Below are 14,719 nucleotides of genomic sequence, written 5' to 3' on the forward strand. Positions count from 1 at the left end.
CCATGCCAACGCTTGATCCAATTTTCCATACAAGTTTTATAGGCCGCCGAAGGTATGGCCTTTAGTTCACGCAGCGAATTCTCTTTTATGGTCTCTATGGCCTCAAAACGCGTTCCCGCAATGGCAATTTGAGTCTGGGGAAGAGGAAAAAGTCACACGGGGCCATATCTGGAGAGTACGGTGCTTGGTTGATGATATTGGTTGAGTTTTTGGCCAAAAACTGCGACACAACCAACGCTGTGTGAGCCGGCGCATTATCGTGAAATTCAGTTTTTTTGGCACCAGCCGAGAAGCGACGTGTTTCAAACCCAAAACACCAGTTAAAATGTGTTCGGCTGATCCATAAGAGATGCCCAACAACACAGCAATCTCTCTAATCGGTACAGAACGATTTTGCAACACGATTTGCTTCGCCGATTCAATGTTTTTTTCAGTAACAGATGTTGTTGGGCGGCCAGGGATCTCATCATGATCCAAGCTTGTACGACCACCTTTGAAGCGTTTATACCACTCATATGCCTGTGTTTTTCCTAGACACGATTCATCAAAGGCCTTTTCTAACATTTTCAACGTTTCGGAACACTTAAATCCATTTGCAACACAAAATTTGATGCACGCACGTTGTTCTAAGTTTTCATCCATTATAAAAATCGCCACACGAAAATTTTTCAACTTCTTTGTATAGACGCCAAACAAAAACTAATCTTACGATTTGCGTCAAAATTTGACAGAATGTGTATAAAAGTTTTGCCAACGTTGAGAGAATAAAAGTTTACCGATTGGACAAGCGCGGGAATTTTAAAATGAAAATTCCGGTTCTTTTTTTATCATAAGGTATGTACATCATAACTCATAATCATTAATAATTTTTCATTTCTGAAAATTTCAATAAAATCCGACAAGCGGATTCATTTTTGGTGCAACTCATTTTTATCAAATGCATCCTTCAGCTGGGATCAATCTCCATGGTTCGTATTTGTGATAAAATTAACAAAAAAATGTCGAACCGAGATATAATTTTGTCGTAATCGTGTAATGCCTCTCTGATCGGGTTACGCAAAAACAAAGGATGTGTGACATCGCATGTTGGAATGGGCACCACGCAGCAGGTATGCTTCCGATGAGGGTGGATTTAGGAATGAGATGATTTTAAATGAGGACAGCACAAGCGAATCTCTGAGATCATATGTATGTTAATTTGAATGCTACACATTGTTATGGGTGGATGTAGAATTCATGCAGAAGCATTCAGAACTACGTGTTGTCATATAAAAGCGCATTCCTTTGTGAGTTTGGTGATTTCTAAATTCAAACCACGTTCACTATGGCTTCCTTACTTCTGCGTATAATTGTGATGCATTTTTTTGCTTTGAAAATAATGTAATGCACGCTAGCCGTCATTGGCACACTTCACCGGTATGGTAAACAAGATAATAAAGTAATCACTTTAAGTTAAGTTAATGCCCAGGATGATAATTGAAAATTACTCGTTTTTGCGTTGTGTTATGACGTATCGTGTTTCCACTTTTTGTACACAAGCTTAGTTTCACATTATATCAATACTCAACGAGAAGCCGTTTTTAAGAGGATTAAAAATTGTTCAGAAAAATATTTACTAAAACGTATCTCTCAGAGGCAGGAATCGAACCTTCTCCGAACAGTAATTTTCAGCCATTTCAGTTATGTCATCATTGGAATCACATATCAGAACCCAATGAAGTTGTTGTTTTTATTTATTCCGACTCTCATATTGTAAAAAAAGCCTGCATAAATCCACCCAGTGGTGTGCATATGCCTTTCTCATGTAACTCTCATTCTCATATATAATAACGTGGTATTCTTGAAAATAATTTACTTTGATTATTGAGAGAAAACAACCAAGTTCTTTTGTGGATTAATTAGTACAATCAATAAAATGAAACAGTTACGCTATTGCAGGTACTTCCGAAACAGCCATAATCGAGGTCGGTTCTATCTAGTTAAATTTAGAATATTTTATTTTATCGTACTTTGATCGATGGTTAGAAAGTTTAAACACCCGTCATCGCGTAATTCCGGAGCTGGAAGTCGTTTAAGTCGTTCAGGATTTCTGTATGGGATCACAAGTTCTTTCATTTGATCCTAAGTTCATGAAAATCGGTCATTCTAGCTCTGAGGAAAATGAGTTAGTACCATTTTTTGAGTATATGGCCGGATAAAATCCAAAAGTTTTGTATGGGATCATAAGATCTTTCTTTTGAATCTAAGTTTGTGAAAATCGGCTACACCATCTCTAAGAAGAGTTAGTGAACACATTTTCATTTTTTTGTACATATCACCCTGTGCTAATGAAACAAGTGTACTTATGAAAAAAAACCTTCTTAATCCACATAGTGGTGTGATAATGCCTTTCTCTTCTTTCATAACAGTCTCATGAAAATATATTTCATACTTTTATTAAATAATTTCGGATACTAATTTTGACACCAATTGATTCAGATTGATTCGAGTAGTTCAGTGTTTATGTCACACAGTCAGCATCATTTTTCCAAGCTAGTGCTTGACATTTGCGTTGCCTATTTGTATGAGAACAGTGATGCTAATATAAAAAAAGCCTTCTTAGTCCACTTAGTGGTATTTTCATGTATCTTGAAAAATCACCATAGGGGTAAGTACATGAAATTTTCGAAATCAAAAAAAAATTTTGATTCCAAAAGGCTTAGAATTGCATGAAACGTCGAGATTTAGTGTCATCTCGAAAAAAAATTTTTTGACAAAGTCGACTTTTTGGGACTTAGAAAAAATATGAAAATTTTTCTAAGTCCCAGAAAGTTGATTTTATCAAAAAAAATTTTTTTTTAGATGAGACTAAATTTCGATGTTTCATGCAGTTTTAAGAGTTCCGGCATCAAAAAAAATTTTCGATTTTGGAAATTTCATGTACTCCCCCCTATGGTGCTTTTTCAAGATCGAAAATCGAAACCTTTACCACCGGGCAGCACCCCTTACGCATGTCCGATTTAGGTCAAATTTGGCATGAAGGCTTTTTTCGAGGTGCTTAAACTTTTGAGCACTAGAGCTTAACGAAAATAGAGGTGATCCCAAAATTTTGGCACCCTTATATATATAAGAGCGGTAAAAATCAATGTGTTTTGTCGGTTACGTCACTTATACCATCATATATCTGGAACCAAAAGTCACAACCATTTGATCTTCGAACGTGATCAATGGCCCGACAGTAGCTTTCAAACGAGCCCAAGTTTGTTAAAATCGGTTCAGCCATCTCTGAGAAAATTGAGCGCGTTCAAATATCTTCGAAAAGTGCACACACATACACACACACAGACATTTTCCGATCTCTTCGAACTGAGTCGAATGATATATAACACTATGGGTCTCCGAGGCTCCGTTCGAAAGTCGGTATTTCCAGCAATTCTAATACCTTTCTATAGAGAAAGGCAAAAATAATAGTCAAGCTCTTTTCCTTTCTATTTGCAATTTTTTAACTGGCCACTTTATGGCGTTTTGTCACATCGATTTCTTCATATTTCTTGAGTTGCTCAATGGAAGAACAGTTTCATCGATTGGAGTAGGTCGGATTTGTACCTTCCAGAGTGTATGTTTTCGAATTTAGAGTTTTGGAAATACATCACAAATTTATTATATTTGCAGTTATGTTTTCATTTTTAGGTCAAATATTAAATTAAATGCTTAGTCGTTCTTTAAGTAATCGACCAGTGAATGAGCCTCGAGCGTAATTCAAAACATGGCGTCATCGTTACCTAATAAAAATACACAACTTTTGAATAGAAATACATGTTGATAGTAAATAATAGATTCAAGATACTTTATTAACAGTTCAAAAGTTATGCATTTTTCATCTTTTCATCAATACACGAATACCACATCAAAATGACCAATTTTTCCACATCTTCATAACTAGTGAAGTGTTTCTTAGCAAGTAGTTCAAAGAGACCACACCTGGGGAGTATGGCGGATAGAGCAAAAGTTCCCACCTGAGTTCAGAAATTATGTTTAGACCGCTTTCGCTGTGTATGCCGGGTAGTTGTCGTGCTGTAACTTGACTGTCACGTGTCTTGTGAAGCATTCTGGCCATTTTTCGAGCAATGCTTGATTCAATACCAGCTTTTGTTGTCGGTAGCGATCAGTATTTAGAGTTTCTCTTGGTTTGAGAAACTCATAGTGCCAAACACCTTTCTGATGCCAACAATTTAACAGCTTTCCAAAATGATTAGGTTTTGCAGTTGATGACGATGGTCGGTCTGAGTCAACCCATGATTTTCCGCGCATGGGATTCTCAAAATAAATTCATTTTTCATCTCCCGTCACCATTCGGTGTAGAAAAACACTTGGTTTCATAACGAGAAAAGAAAATTGCGCTCACCATTTTTCGCTTTCCTTGTTGTCTATCATTCAACTCATGAGGAACCCATTATTCCAGCTTTAGAATATTTCCCATGAAGTGAAGACGATCAGAAATGGATTGGCGATTAAAGTGTAACCTCTCCGCCAATTGTTTTGGAGTTTGAGTATTGTCTTTGTTCAACAATTCTTGTAATTCAGCAGTTTCGAATTTTTTGGATTGACCTATGCGTTCTTTGTATTTTACACTGCAATCTCCACTTTTAAATAGTCTAAACCAGGGGTTCCCGAACTAGTTTGGGTCAATGACCCCTTTACTAAAATTAACTTAGCCCTCAGACCCTCATCAACAAATTGCTTTGAAAATTCGATTTCTTGCTTTTTTAATATTGATGTAAAATACTTACCAATTTCTGCGGATGGTCAAATAAACACCACTTTTTTAGCCATCGACCACTTTGGGAACCCCTGGTCTAAACCAACATGCATATTTTTTCATTGTGTTATTTTCCTTAAAATAGTTTTTTTTTCAAATTTCTAACTTCTGAATCCTTTGACCGATTTCACTATTTTTTGGATATGTCATCAAGGAATGTCTACAGTTTGGACAATATGGTGAATGTATTTTGGAGTTTTGTTTTTGAAAACATCAAATATCTTTTTAACGGTATTAATGTTTTGCAAACGAAGGGCGCAATTCGATTTTGTTAAAACCAGGAACATTTTTACATAAAATATCAAAATATAAAATCGCATTCATAATGGTTGATAAATATATTATATTATTATTAATTATATTGTAATTATAATATTATTACTAATTATATTTTTAACAAAACGATTTAAAAAGAATCAATACTTTTGAACCACTGAACCGATTTATTTAATTTTTAGATATGTTGTTAGGAAAACTCTGTACTTTCCAGAAAAAAGTGCAAATGACAAATGTTTTGTGTTTGAAAAGGCTGATTGTTTCACTTTTTAAGGTTTTCATGCTTTGCAGATAGATGGTGTTCCATGTTTTATTTTTAGCTTGGACTTTTCTACATAACACATAAAAAATTTTTTTGCTTTTGAGTTATACTCTTTTGAAAATTTCAAGTTAAAATTTGATTGATAAACGCAAGACTGTCACCAAATTATAACTCAAAATCAAAAATTTTCCCTTCGCAAATTTTTTTAAAAATCCGAATAAAAAAAAAACACTTAGCGCTCTTTCTCTTCCATGAGTTCAACCAATAGCCAGATATATTAAATGAATAAAAGTGATGAACTGATACAAACAAACCTAAATAGTTATTAGATCATGTACAAAATAAATGTATTTTATTTAATTTACCTATAATAGCAAATCGCTTGATAAAAACAGTGTTTAGACTAACTAATGAATACCAACATACTAATATGATATTCGAAATGTATTAGGTTTAAAGTACTATGTATTGTAGGTGCCACGGCGAAAAAAAACTTATGTATGTTGTCTAAGAAATAAACGTATTTATAAAAAAAATAAGCGCTCTCAATCAAAAAACTATGGAAACTTTAAAAAGTATAACAATTACCGTTTTCAAACCCAAAAACAATTTTATGCTTTCACATTGTTTCCGGATATTAAAGAAAATAAACTCAGTGATTCAATAGTTAAGATTTTTTAATGGACATAGTCGAATAAATTTTCTGTAAAAAAGGTTTCAATTTAAAAAATTGAATCACATAGCGCTCTTTGTCTACAAACCATGGAAACAGTTGAAACAAAATATTCAATTAACGCTTCCAAACGCAAAACTCCAACTTTATCACGTTTATCTGAAAACTTTAGACATTTCTTGATAACATATAAAAAAAATAACGAGAAATCGTCATAGTGGTTCAAAAGTTTAATGAAAAAATGTTCAAAAGAAAAATAAAAAAAAAACTATTTTTTGATCCACGTTAACATGGAAATGGTTACGCTAGTGAAAAAAATATACGAGTCTAAAATTTTTCGATGGAGAACGATTCTGCAAATTCAAGACTGTCCCAGAAAGTATGGACGCAACCAAAAACCGCTGCCATTTCGCAATGGTTCAGAATCTGTCAATTTTTATGGCTGCGTCCTGTTGTTTACACTCTTCTCTAACCAATTGTGCAGTTGTTTATTCGTTTTCATTAGTTTGTTTCGAAATGCGTGGACTTTCAGCAGAACAACGTCGAAAAATTGTGTACAAATGGTGCACAGAACGCGGACTGTCACTGAGAAAGATTGCAAAAATGGAAGGAGTAAGTGAAAAAGCCGTGCGAAATGCAATCAGGAAGTTCGGTGAGGATAACACCTTTGAGAATAAACCGAAAACGGGTCGAAAAAAAGGTCCTGCTAACCCTCAGTTGGATAAACGTATACTGAAGGCGTTCGAGCAAAAGAAGAAGGTTTCAGTTCGGGATGTGGCCAAAAAAGTGGGCACTTGGAAGTCAAATGTTCTTCGTGCTAAAGAACGTTTGAATCTTCTAACCTATAAGAAACCAAAACAACCAAAACGTAACCCGAAACAATAAGCATCGATCAGGCCGAGAGTTCGAAAGCTGTACAATACGATTCTTGCTGGAAATTTGAACTGCATAATCATGGACGACGAAACCTACGTCAAACTCGATTAAAAATCCTTGCCGGAACCACAATATTATACGGTGCGAGAAGGGCAAGTGTTAAACCAGTCCGAGACATCGATTGAAGTCTAAAAATTTGGTAAGAAAGCTATGGTCTGGCAAGCAATTTGTAGCTGCGGTAAGATTTCGAAACCCTTCATCACCACTGTTTCAATGAACAGCGAAATATACATCAAGGAATGTTTACAAAAACGACTTCTACCCATGATTCGAAGCCACAAAGATCCTGTTGTCTTCTGGCCAGATCTTGCTTCTTGCCACTACTCGAAATCAACGGTAGAATAGTATACTACCAAAAATATCACTTTCGACCCAAAAGACATGAATCCACCAAATTGCCCACAACTTCGACCAATTGAGGAATTTTGGGCATTATCGAAGGCACATCTTAGGAAACATGTCTCGGCAGCCGAAACCATTCAACAGTTCGAAAAAGATTGGAAAACAGTGTCAAAACTTGTCGCCAAGAAGTCTGTACGGAATTTAATGAGAAACGTTCGCAAGAAGGTGCGCCAGCTAGTCTACAATGGCTAAGTAGGAAACGTTGAGAATAATATTCTGTGTTTGTAGTCTAATATTATCAGTATATCGAAAAAAAATTGAATATCTAACACTTGTGAATTATTTACAGCGAAATCAAAGTGCGTCCATACTTTCTGGGACAGTCTTTATTACGAAATCCTGAAATATCGCATATCGTTTTCTCGTAGAATTGCTACATATACAGAATTTTCATTCAAGTCTCATCGGCCTTACATGCTTTTGTAAAGCTGATATAAAACCACAAAAGGCGAAATATTTAACGGCAACAATGCAGAGATTGATTGCTTGATTTTTGTACTAATAATGTATAGTTGACAAATGTCAGAATGGAAAGTTCGAAAATAGCTTTGCTAATGCTATTCACCACATGAAATATGTTATAAAAAAACTTTCATCAGATGTCTTCGTTCAATACTAAAACTGAAATGGAGAGATAAGAGAATAAAGAATTTAAATTTTTAAATGCAAAATTTTATAGTTTCCGATGGACAACACACTGGATAAAAAGTATGCAGGGTTTTTTCAATACACAGCCGTAAAATAAATGAACAAAATTTACACGAAAAAAAAATTACTCGACACCGTAAATGATAAAAATCACATCCTAACCATATTCATTGAAATAAATATTCACGATCATATGCAGTATGTTTTGGTTTTATGAAGCCTGAATGGAAATCGTACGCTGTTTCGCTGGCCCTTTCAAATCTGGACGCAGATGCAGCGCAACGCCATTTTGATATACGCTGCACCAAATCTCCTGCACGGTCATAATGAGCAAACGATGAGATTACCGATTAACGAATTGGTGCGGCACATTCGACAGCTTGACAAAATAAATTGAGGTTTTTCGCACCGACATAAAACGTAATATTATGGTAATGAAGGAAAGAAAAAATGGAAGTGACGAATATTCGAAAATTGGATGATAGATCGTAAAAATTCAGAAACGTATTATTTTAAAGGTTGAAAACATTGATTAAACGAATTCCAAGCAACTTCAGGAAGAGTGGTTTTAATGGTGTTGTATTGATAATAACTAGATTTGCTACCGTGGGCAAAGGCTCGATTGTTCCCAAACCACTGGAAGGTTCTGGAAATTAATCCGACTGAAAATGTTGATTGACGGGTGCACTAATTTCGTACCCAACCTATGTAATTGACCCTATATAATGATAGTGCAGAAACAATGAAACCACAAATCGACAAATCGACACTGCGAATCTGCCACCCACCAGCAGTAGCAGCAGCAGTAGCGGGGTGGCCAGTCGAATCATCGAATTCGGGGGATCACTTACCGTGGTAGTTGTGTGTGGTGTGTAGGGGGCATACGCCGGTTGCGCCGTCAGCGGGGCCGTGTATCGGTAAGCCTGCTGGGTCGGTGCGTACCCGTAGCCTGTTCCTCTGTATGGACCACCGGGGATTCCGCCGGCTGGACTAGTCATAGCGGGTCGCTGGGCACCCTTTAGTGTGCTCGGTGCAGGCGGTGGTGCTCCAGGGTAGGCGCTACGAGGCGCTGCAGTCGTGCTGCCCTGCAAACATACGAACGAGAGAAGGAAACCGATAATGAAGGGGGTGAAAATAAGTGGAAAACGCAAAAAATTGAAAAGTAGATTAACCCAAATTCAAAGCCAGCAGGCGCGCGGGCAGACGGTTGACTATTTCGGTTGTGCACTTCTTGTCCACTGGTGCGGAACGGTTGAGTTATTTGATTTTAATTTTAATTGTTTTCCTCTTTGTTTTATTTTTATTTTTTGTTTTTGGTCTTCGAGCAGTGCCGAATGGCGGCCATGTGAAGCGATGCGAGCAGCAAATAATTGTTATTTTTTTCTGCCAATTTTAACCGGACAGATGCAGCCGACTACCAAATGAGCTTGGGAATTGAATCACTCATACATAAAAAATGATGAACACCACTTTTTACAGCCGAAACCAGAGTTATTCTCTGCACGATGTTGTGAGAAAACGAATTAATGAAATTCTTTGATTGAATTTGGGTTGGTAGTTTGTACTGTAAACGGTTTGCGTTATAAGTCTTTTTTCCTAAAAATCAATATGCGTGTCAAGCACTATACATTTTTTTTTTAATTGGAACATTTTCCTTGACGTTAAAAGGAGGTTGTAATGGCCTAAGAACTTCCAGTTTTGATTGTCAAATTTCTTTGTTATTGCTGGGTACATTGATATTTGTATCTTGCCGAATTTCAAAACGGCGACAGAAAAATAGCTCCTCTCATCGACCATGTTTTTATTCGAATCTCAAGCACTAATTTTGATTTTTCCACGCCACTTCAAATTTACCTAAAAAGAATACACTTTTCTGTTTGAATCATACCTAAAATGGGTATGAAATATATAAAATTATATTGTTCACCGAGGTCAAAGCAAAAAATAGTTATTTCCGATGTCTATCGTTTAGTTTTATTTCTGCTAATTAGGTATTAGTCAGTAAGGATTTCATTTACTTTAAGCAATGGTTTTCATCGCTCATTTCAGTTCACCACAAGAAGCTGTAGAGTTGAATTGTGGTGACGATGTCTCGTGTGTATAGATCGACGAGAGCCGTCATTTTGCAGCCGCCATATTCAGTAATAATAAACAAATTTGGCAATCAAAACTAGAAGTTCATTATTTGTATTGTCAGTTAAATTATCCTGCATATGAAACACACGAAGAAACAGTCTAATTGAACAAAAGAACCGAGCATGTTCAGTTGTACTCGGGCGCCACGGCGTTCATCTGTAGTCATTTCTCTTTAGCAACCCCTCCGCTAGTTGTTTCACACCTTCAATTAGTCTGTTTTTCGTGTGTGTTACATGCAGGGTAGCTTAATTGGCAGAACGATTTCCCCGGATAGGAGCTAGCTACGGGATCGAGTCCAGTCTCTGCGGTAGCTTTTTTGTGGCTTTCATCACACACTTGTAATCATTTTCTAAATCTGTTTTCCTCGTAAGATGCTGATCAAATTTCTTTACTTTTGTTTTTCATTCACCATTTTTAGAAAAATGCGTACTGTAAAATGTACTGTTCAAAGATGAAACTACACAAAATTGTGTGAATTGAAAACTACATGGCTTGAACTCGAATGAAATAAAAAATAAAAGATCGATAGCAACAGGACTTGAACCGAGAAACATTAGATCACAAAGCACATCGATTAATCGACTGAACCACAGAAGCACTTATGAGCTTAATGAATAATCAATACATATAAATCCATACTGCGTTAATTGGTAGCTGAGCGCAAATTACAGTCGAAGCGTGTAAAATTTTGTGTGCGTGGAATATTGCGTCATTTGAAAAATCAAGTAGTTATGAATTATATCGTTTGAAGGTTTACGTCACATGTAAAATTCATATTTTTTTCATATTATTATGAGAATAAGCCGTATTGAGCTTATTTTCATCATCTCAATATTTTTATTTCCTTTTTAGGGCATTTTTAAATTCGACAAAAACTAAAAAAATGTATGAATTATTATTCATCAAACATTTTTTGAGAAGTGTATGATTCTTCTTGGTTGAGACATTTGTCTTTTTTATCTAAATATCAAAATTTCGCTAAATTGTTGTGACGCGCTCTGAACAAGGATGATTAATGAAAAAATGTTGTTTGCATGTTTCACATTCGCTACGTGTTGTCACTGTCCTTTCTGACGTTTTGTACAACCACGAATCGAAATTCGTTGCGTTAAAGATTTAAAATTCTGTATCAATTTGTAGTGTGAAAAATACAGTACATTCCAGTGTAAAAATACAGTACATTTGAGGGTAAAAAACAGTACGCAGTATTTGAGTCGTAAATACAGTACAATACTGTAAAATTCCGTACCGATACGAGCGTTTGCAATGACACATGTATAAACGACAACGTGTCCTTCGATTGTGATGTTCAATAAGTTCTACTCAAACCGAGGGGAAGGACTATTCCGACTTTTAGTTATTTTTACAATAAATCAAAGTCTAAAGTCTAAATTAACAACAACAAAAAAATGAGAAAATCCACAAACCATGAAAACCGCTAAAAACTTATACAATTAGCGTTTTCGACCACCAAACTCCAATTTTATCATTACTACGCATTTTTCCTAGAAACCATTGACATTTATAGACAACATATCCAATAATTATAAAAAAGCGGCTCTTCATCACTGAGCCAGTTATGAATTTTTAAAGAAAGGCACTTTTCCTTAAAAGAAAAAACGACTTTCTGATCCAGCCTAACATAGAAATGGTAATGGCAAAACGAAAAAAATACGGGTTTAATATTTTTCGATGGAGAACGATTTTACCAAATAAAGACTGTCCCAGAAAGTATGGACGCAACCAAAAACCGCTGCCATTTCGCAATGGTTCAGAACCTGTCAATTTTTATGACTGCGTCCTGTTGTTTACACTCTTCTCTTACCACTTGTGCAGTTGTTTATTCGTTTTCATTAGTTTGTTTCGAAATGCGTGGACTTTCAGCAGAACAACGTCGAAAAATTGTGTACAAATGGTGCACAGAACGCGGACTGTCACTGAGAAAGATAGCAAAAATGGAAGGATTAAGTGAACAAGCCGTGCGAAATGCAATCAGGAAGTTCGGTGAGGATAACACCTTTGAGGATAAACCGAAACCGGGTCGACAAAAAGGTCCTGCTAAACCTCAGTTGGATAAACGTATACTGAAGGCGTTCGAGCAAAAGAAGGAGGTTTCAGTTCGGGATGTGGCCAAAAAAGTGGGCACTTCGAAGTCAAATGTTCTTCGTGCAAAAGAACGTTTGAATCTTCGAACCTATGAGAAGCAGAAACAACCAAAACGTAGTCCGAAACAAGAAGCATCGAACAGGCCGAGGGTTCGAAAGCTGTACAATACGATTCATGCTGGAAATTTTAACTGCATAATCATGGACGACGAAACCTACGTGAAACTCGATTACAAATCCTTGCCAGGACCACAATATTATAAGGTGCGATAAGGGTAAGTGTTAAACCAGTTCGAGACATCGATTGAAGTCGGAAAATTTGGTAAGAAAGCTATGGTCTGGCAAGCAATTTGTAGCTGAGGTAAGATTTCGAAACCCTTCATCACCACTGCTTCAATGAACAGCGAAATATACATCAAGGAATGTTTACAAAAACGACTTCTACCCATGGTTCGAAGTCACAAGGACCCTGTTGTCTTCTGGCCAGATCTTACTTCTTGCCACTACTCGAAATCAACGGTAGAATGGTATACTACCAAAAATGTCACTTTCGTCCCAAAAGACATGAATCCACCAAATTGCCCACAACTTCGACCAACTGAGGAATTTTTGGCATTAACGAAGGCACATCTTAGGAAACATGTCTCGGCAGCCAAAACCATTCAACAGTTCGAAAAAGATTGGAAAAAAGTGTCAAAACTTGGCCAAGTAGCAAATGTTGAGAATAATATTCTTTTGTTGTAGTCGAATATTATCAGTATATCGAATAAAATTTGAATATCTAACACTTGTGAATTATTTACAGCGAAATCAAAGTGCGTCCATATTTTCTGGGACAGTCTTCATTACAAATTTATCTGAGATCGTATATCGTTTTCCCATGAAATTGGTTCAGTTATAAAATTTCCAATCCATTCTTTCTCAAACTCTCATAATGCCATCGATTCTTTCGGGCATTCTGGCAACCATTCAAGTATCATTTTTTTTTTTCATTTAATTTGGCAACAATATCGATGTTCTATGCAAGAAGTTCGAATTTTTCAATAGAACTAGAGGAGACCGGGGTTAAGCCGGCCACTTTTGCGAAATTGACACAAGAACCCATTACAACTAGGTTTTTAGCCAAGTTATCTTCAACCTTCAGCTACAATTCCCAACTTTTGGTTTGAAAAAAATATACATTAGTTTCCGTAAAAAGTTGCGATGAAGTGACCAACCTAAAACCCAAAATTTAAGAAGCTGTGTGGGGCTAAACCGGACACTCTACGCGAACTCAATTTATCTACCTAATTGTATTGCTTCAACTTTTAACAGCAATTTGTGACATGGAAAATCATGCATTAGGTTTTGTACTAAGTCACCACGAAATAACCAACCCAAAATCCAATATTTAGGAACCGCGGGACTAAACCAGACTCCCTATAGGACTAAGCCGGATTCTAAAGTTTCACACGAAAATGGAGAACGAATACAGTAAGGCGCCAAATCTTAAGATAACTTAATGAGCGCCAAACAAATGAAATCGTGTTCGAATGGATTGTCTGTTGGTTTCAACCTTGCGTAAGTCATAATCCTGTTCGCTGAGAATTTAGGTATTGTCTGGAGACTTCACGCCCCAGGCAGTACCAAATAATTGATGTTGACACTAACTTTAGAGTCTTTATTGAAGACTTTTATTTAATTATTTCGCTAGGTATAATGATCGTTTTGATTAAATTTCTAGTAAATCTAGTTTTAATAAGTGATAAGAAGAAAAAAAATTGAAATACAGATATAAATATTTAGGTATATTTGAAGAATTCACTAACAATTTCTTGTCGAAAATTATGTGTCCGATAAAGCCTTGTCATGTTTGTCCGACTTAGCCCTGCACAGACAATTCGTTTTCGAGAAGATATAATAATTTTCTTTCCCACGCAATCGAACCCACTCAATAATGGATTCAGCATGATTCAAATGTTTATGAAAGAACTAACCAGACTGCCATGGCAATGCACAGGAATCAAATATACTCAAAAAATAAAAAAAAAACATCAGTAAAAACGTACACCTTTTGATACGAACACGATTGACGCCATACTCAGCGTCATCCAGCTGTCACATGGAAGCGCGTTTACAAAGTCAATCCATGGATAGAAATAGTTGTTGGTTTAGCAGCCCTAGTCTCTCCTACAACGAAAAATCACTTATTTTTAACTTGATTTAGCCAACTATTTTAAAAGCGTGCAAGAATGCTGAGAGACTAATTTGGTAAGCAAAGCAAAGTCTTGGCATTACATTCCTTTTGTGGAATTTGACCTTTCTGTTTCAACAGACTTCGCAGCCGATTCTTAGTGTACAGAATCATTGCATGGCTAGTACTATGGATCCTACTGACACTACCAATCCTTCCAGGTCGGGGCTCGACGGACATCGGACTAATTTGGTATCAACCTCTTATAATGCAGTCTATGTATGCAAAATGAGCTTAATACATGTATAAA

General features: G+C 36.2%; 1 protein-coding gene across 12 annotated transcripts in view; it reads right to left on the reverse strand.

The window, feature by feature from the left end:
* The window catches only part of LOC131439125 (protein alan shepard), a 553,131-nt gene that overhangs the window by 168,985 nt on the left and 369,427 nt on the right, over positions 1-14,719 (reverse strand). For all 12 annotated transcript variants that reach the window (XM_058609775.1, XM_058609774.1, XM_058609773.1 and 9 more), the window contains one exon: positions 8,847-9,080. In XM_058609775.1, the coding sequence (XP_058465758.1) occupies positions 8,847-9,080 (234 nt within the window). The remainder of the gene's footprint in view (positions 1-8,846; positions 9,081-14,719) is intronic.

The sequence above is a fragment of the Malaya genurostris genome, chromosome 3 (genome assembly GCF_030247185.1).
Source record: "Malaya genurostris strain Urasoe2022 chromosome 3, Malgen_1.1, whole genome shotgun sequence".
NCBI lineage: Eukaryota > Metazoa > Arthropoda > Insecta > Diptera > Culicidae > Malaya > Malaya genurostris.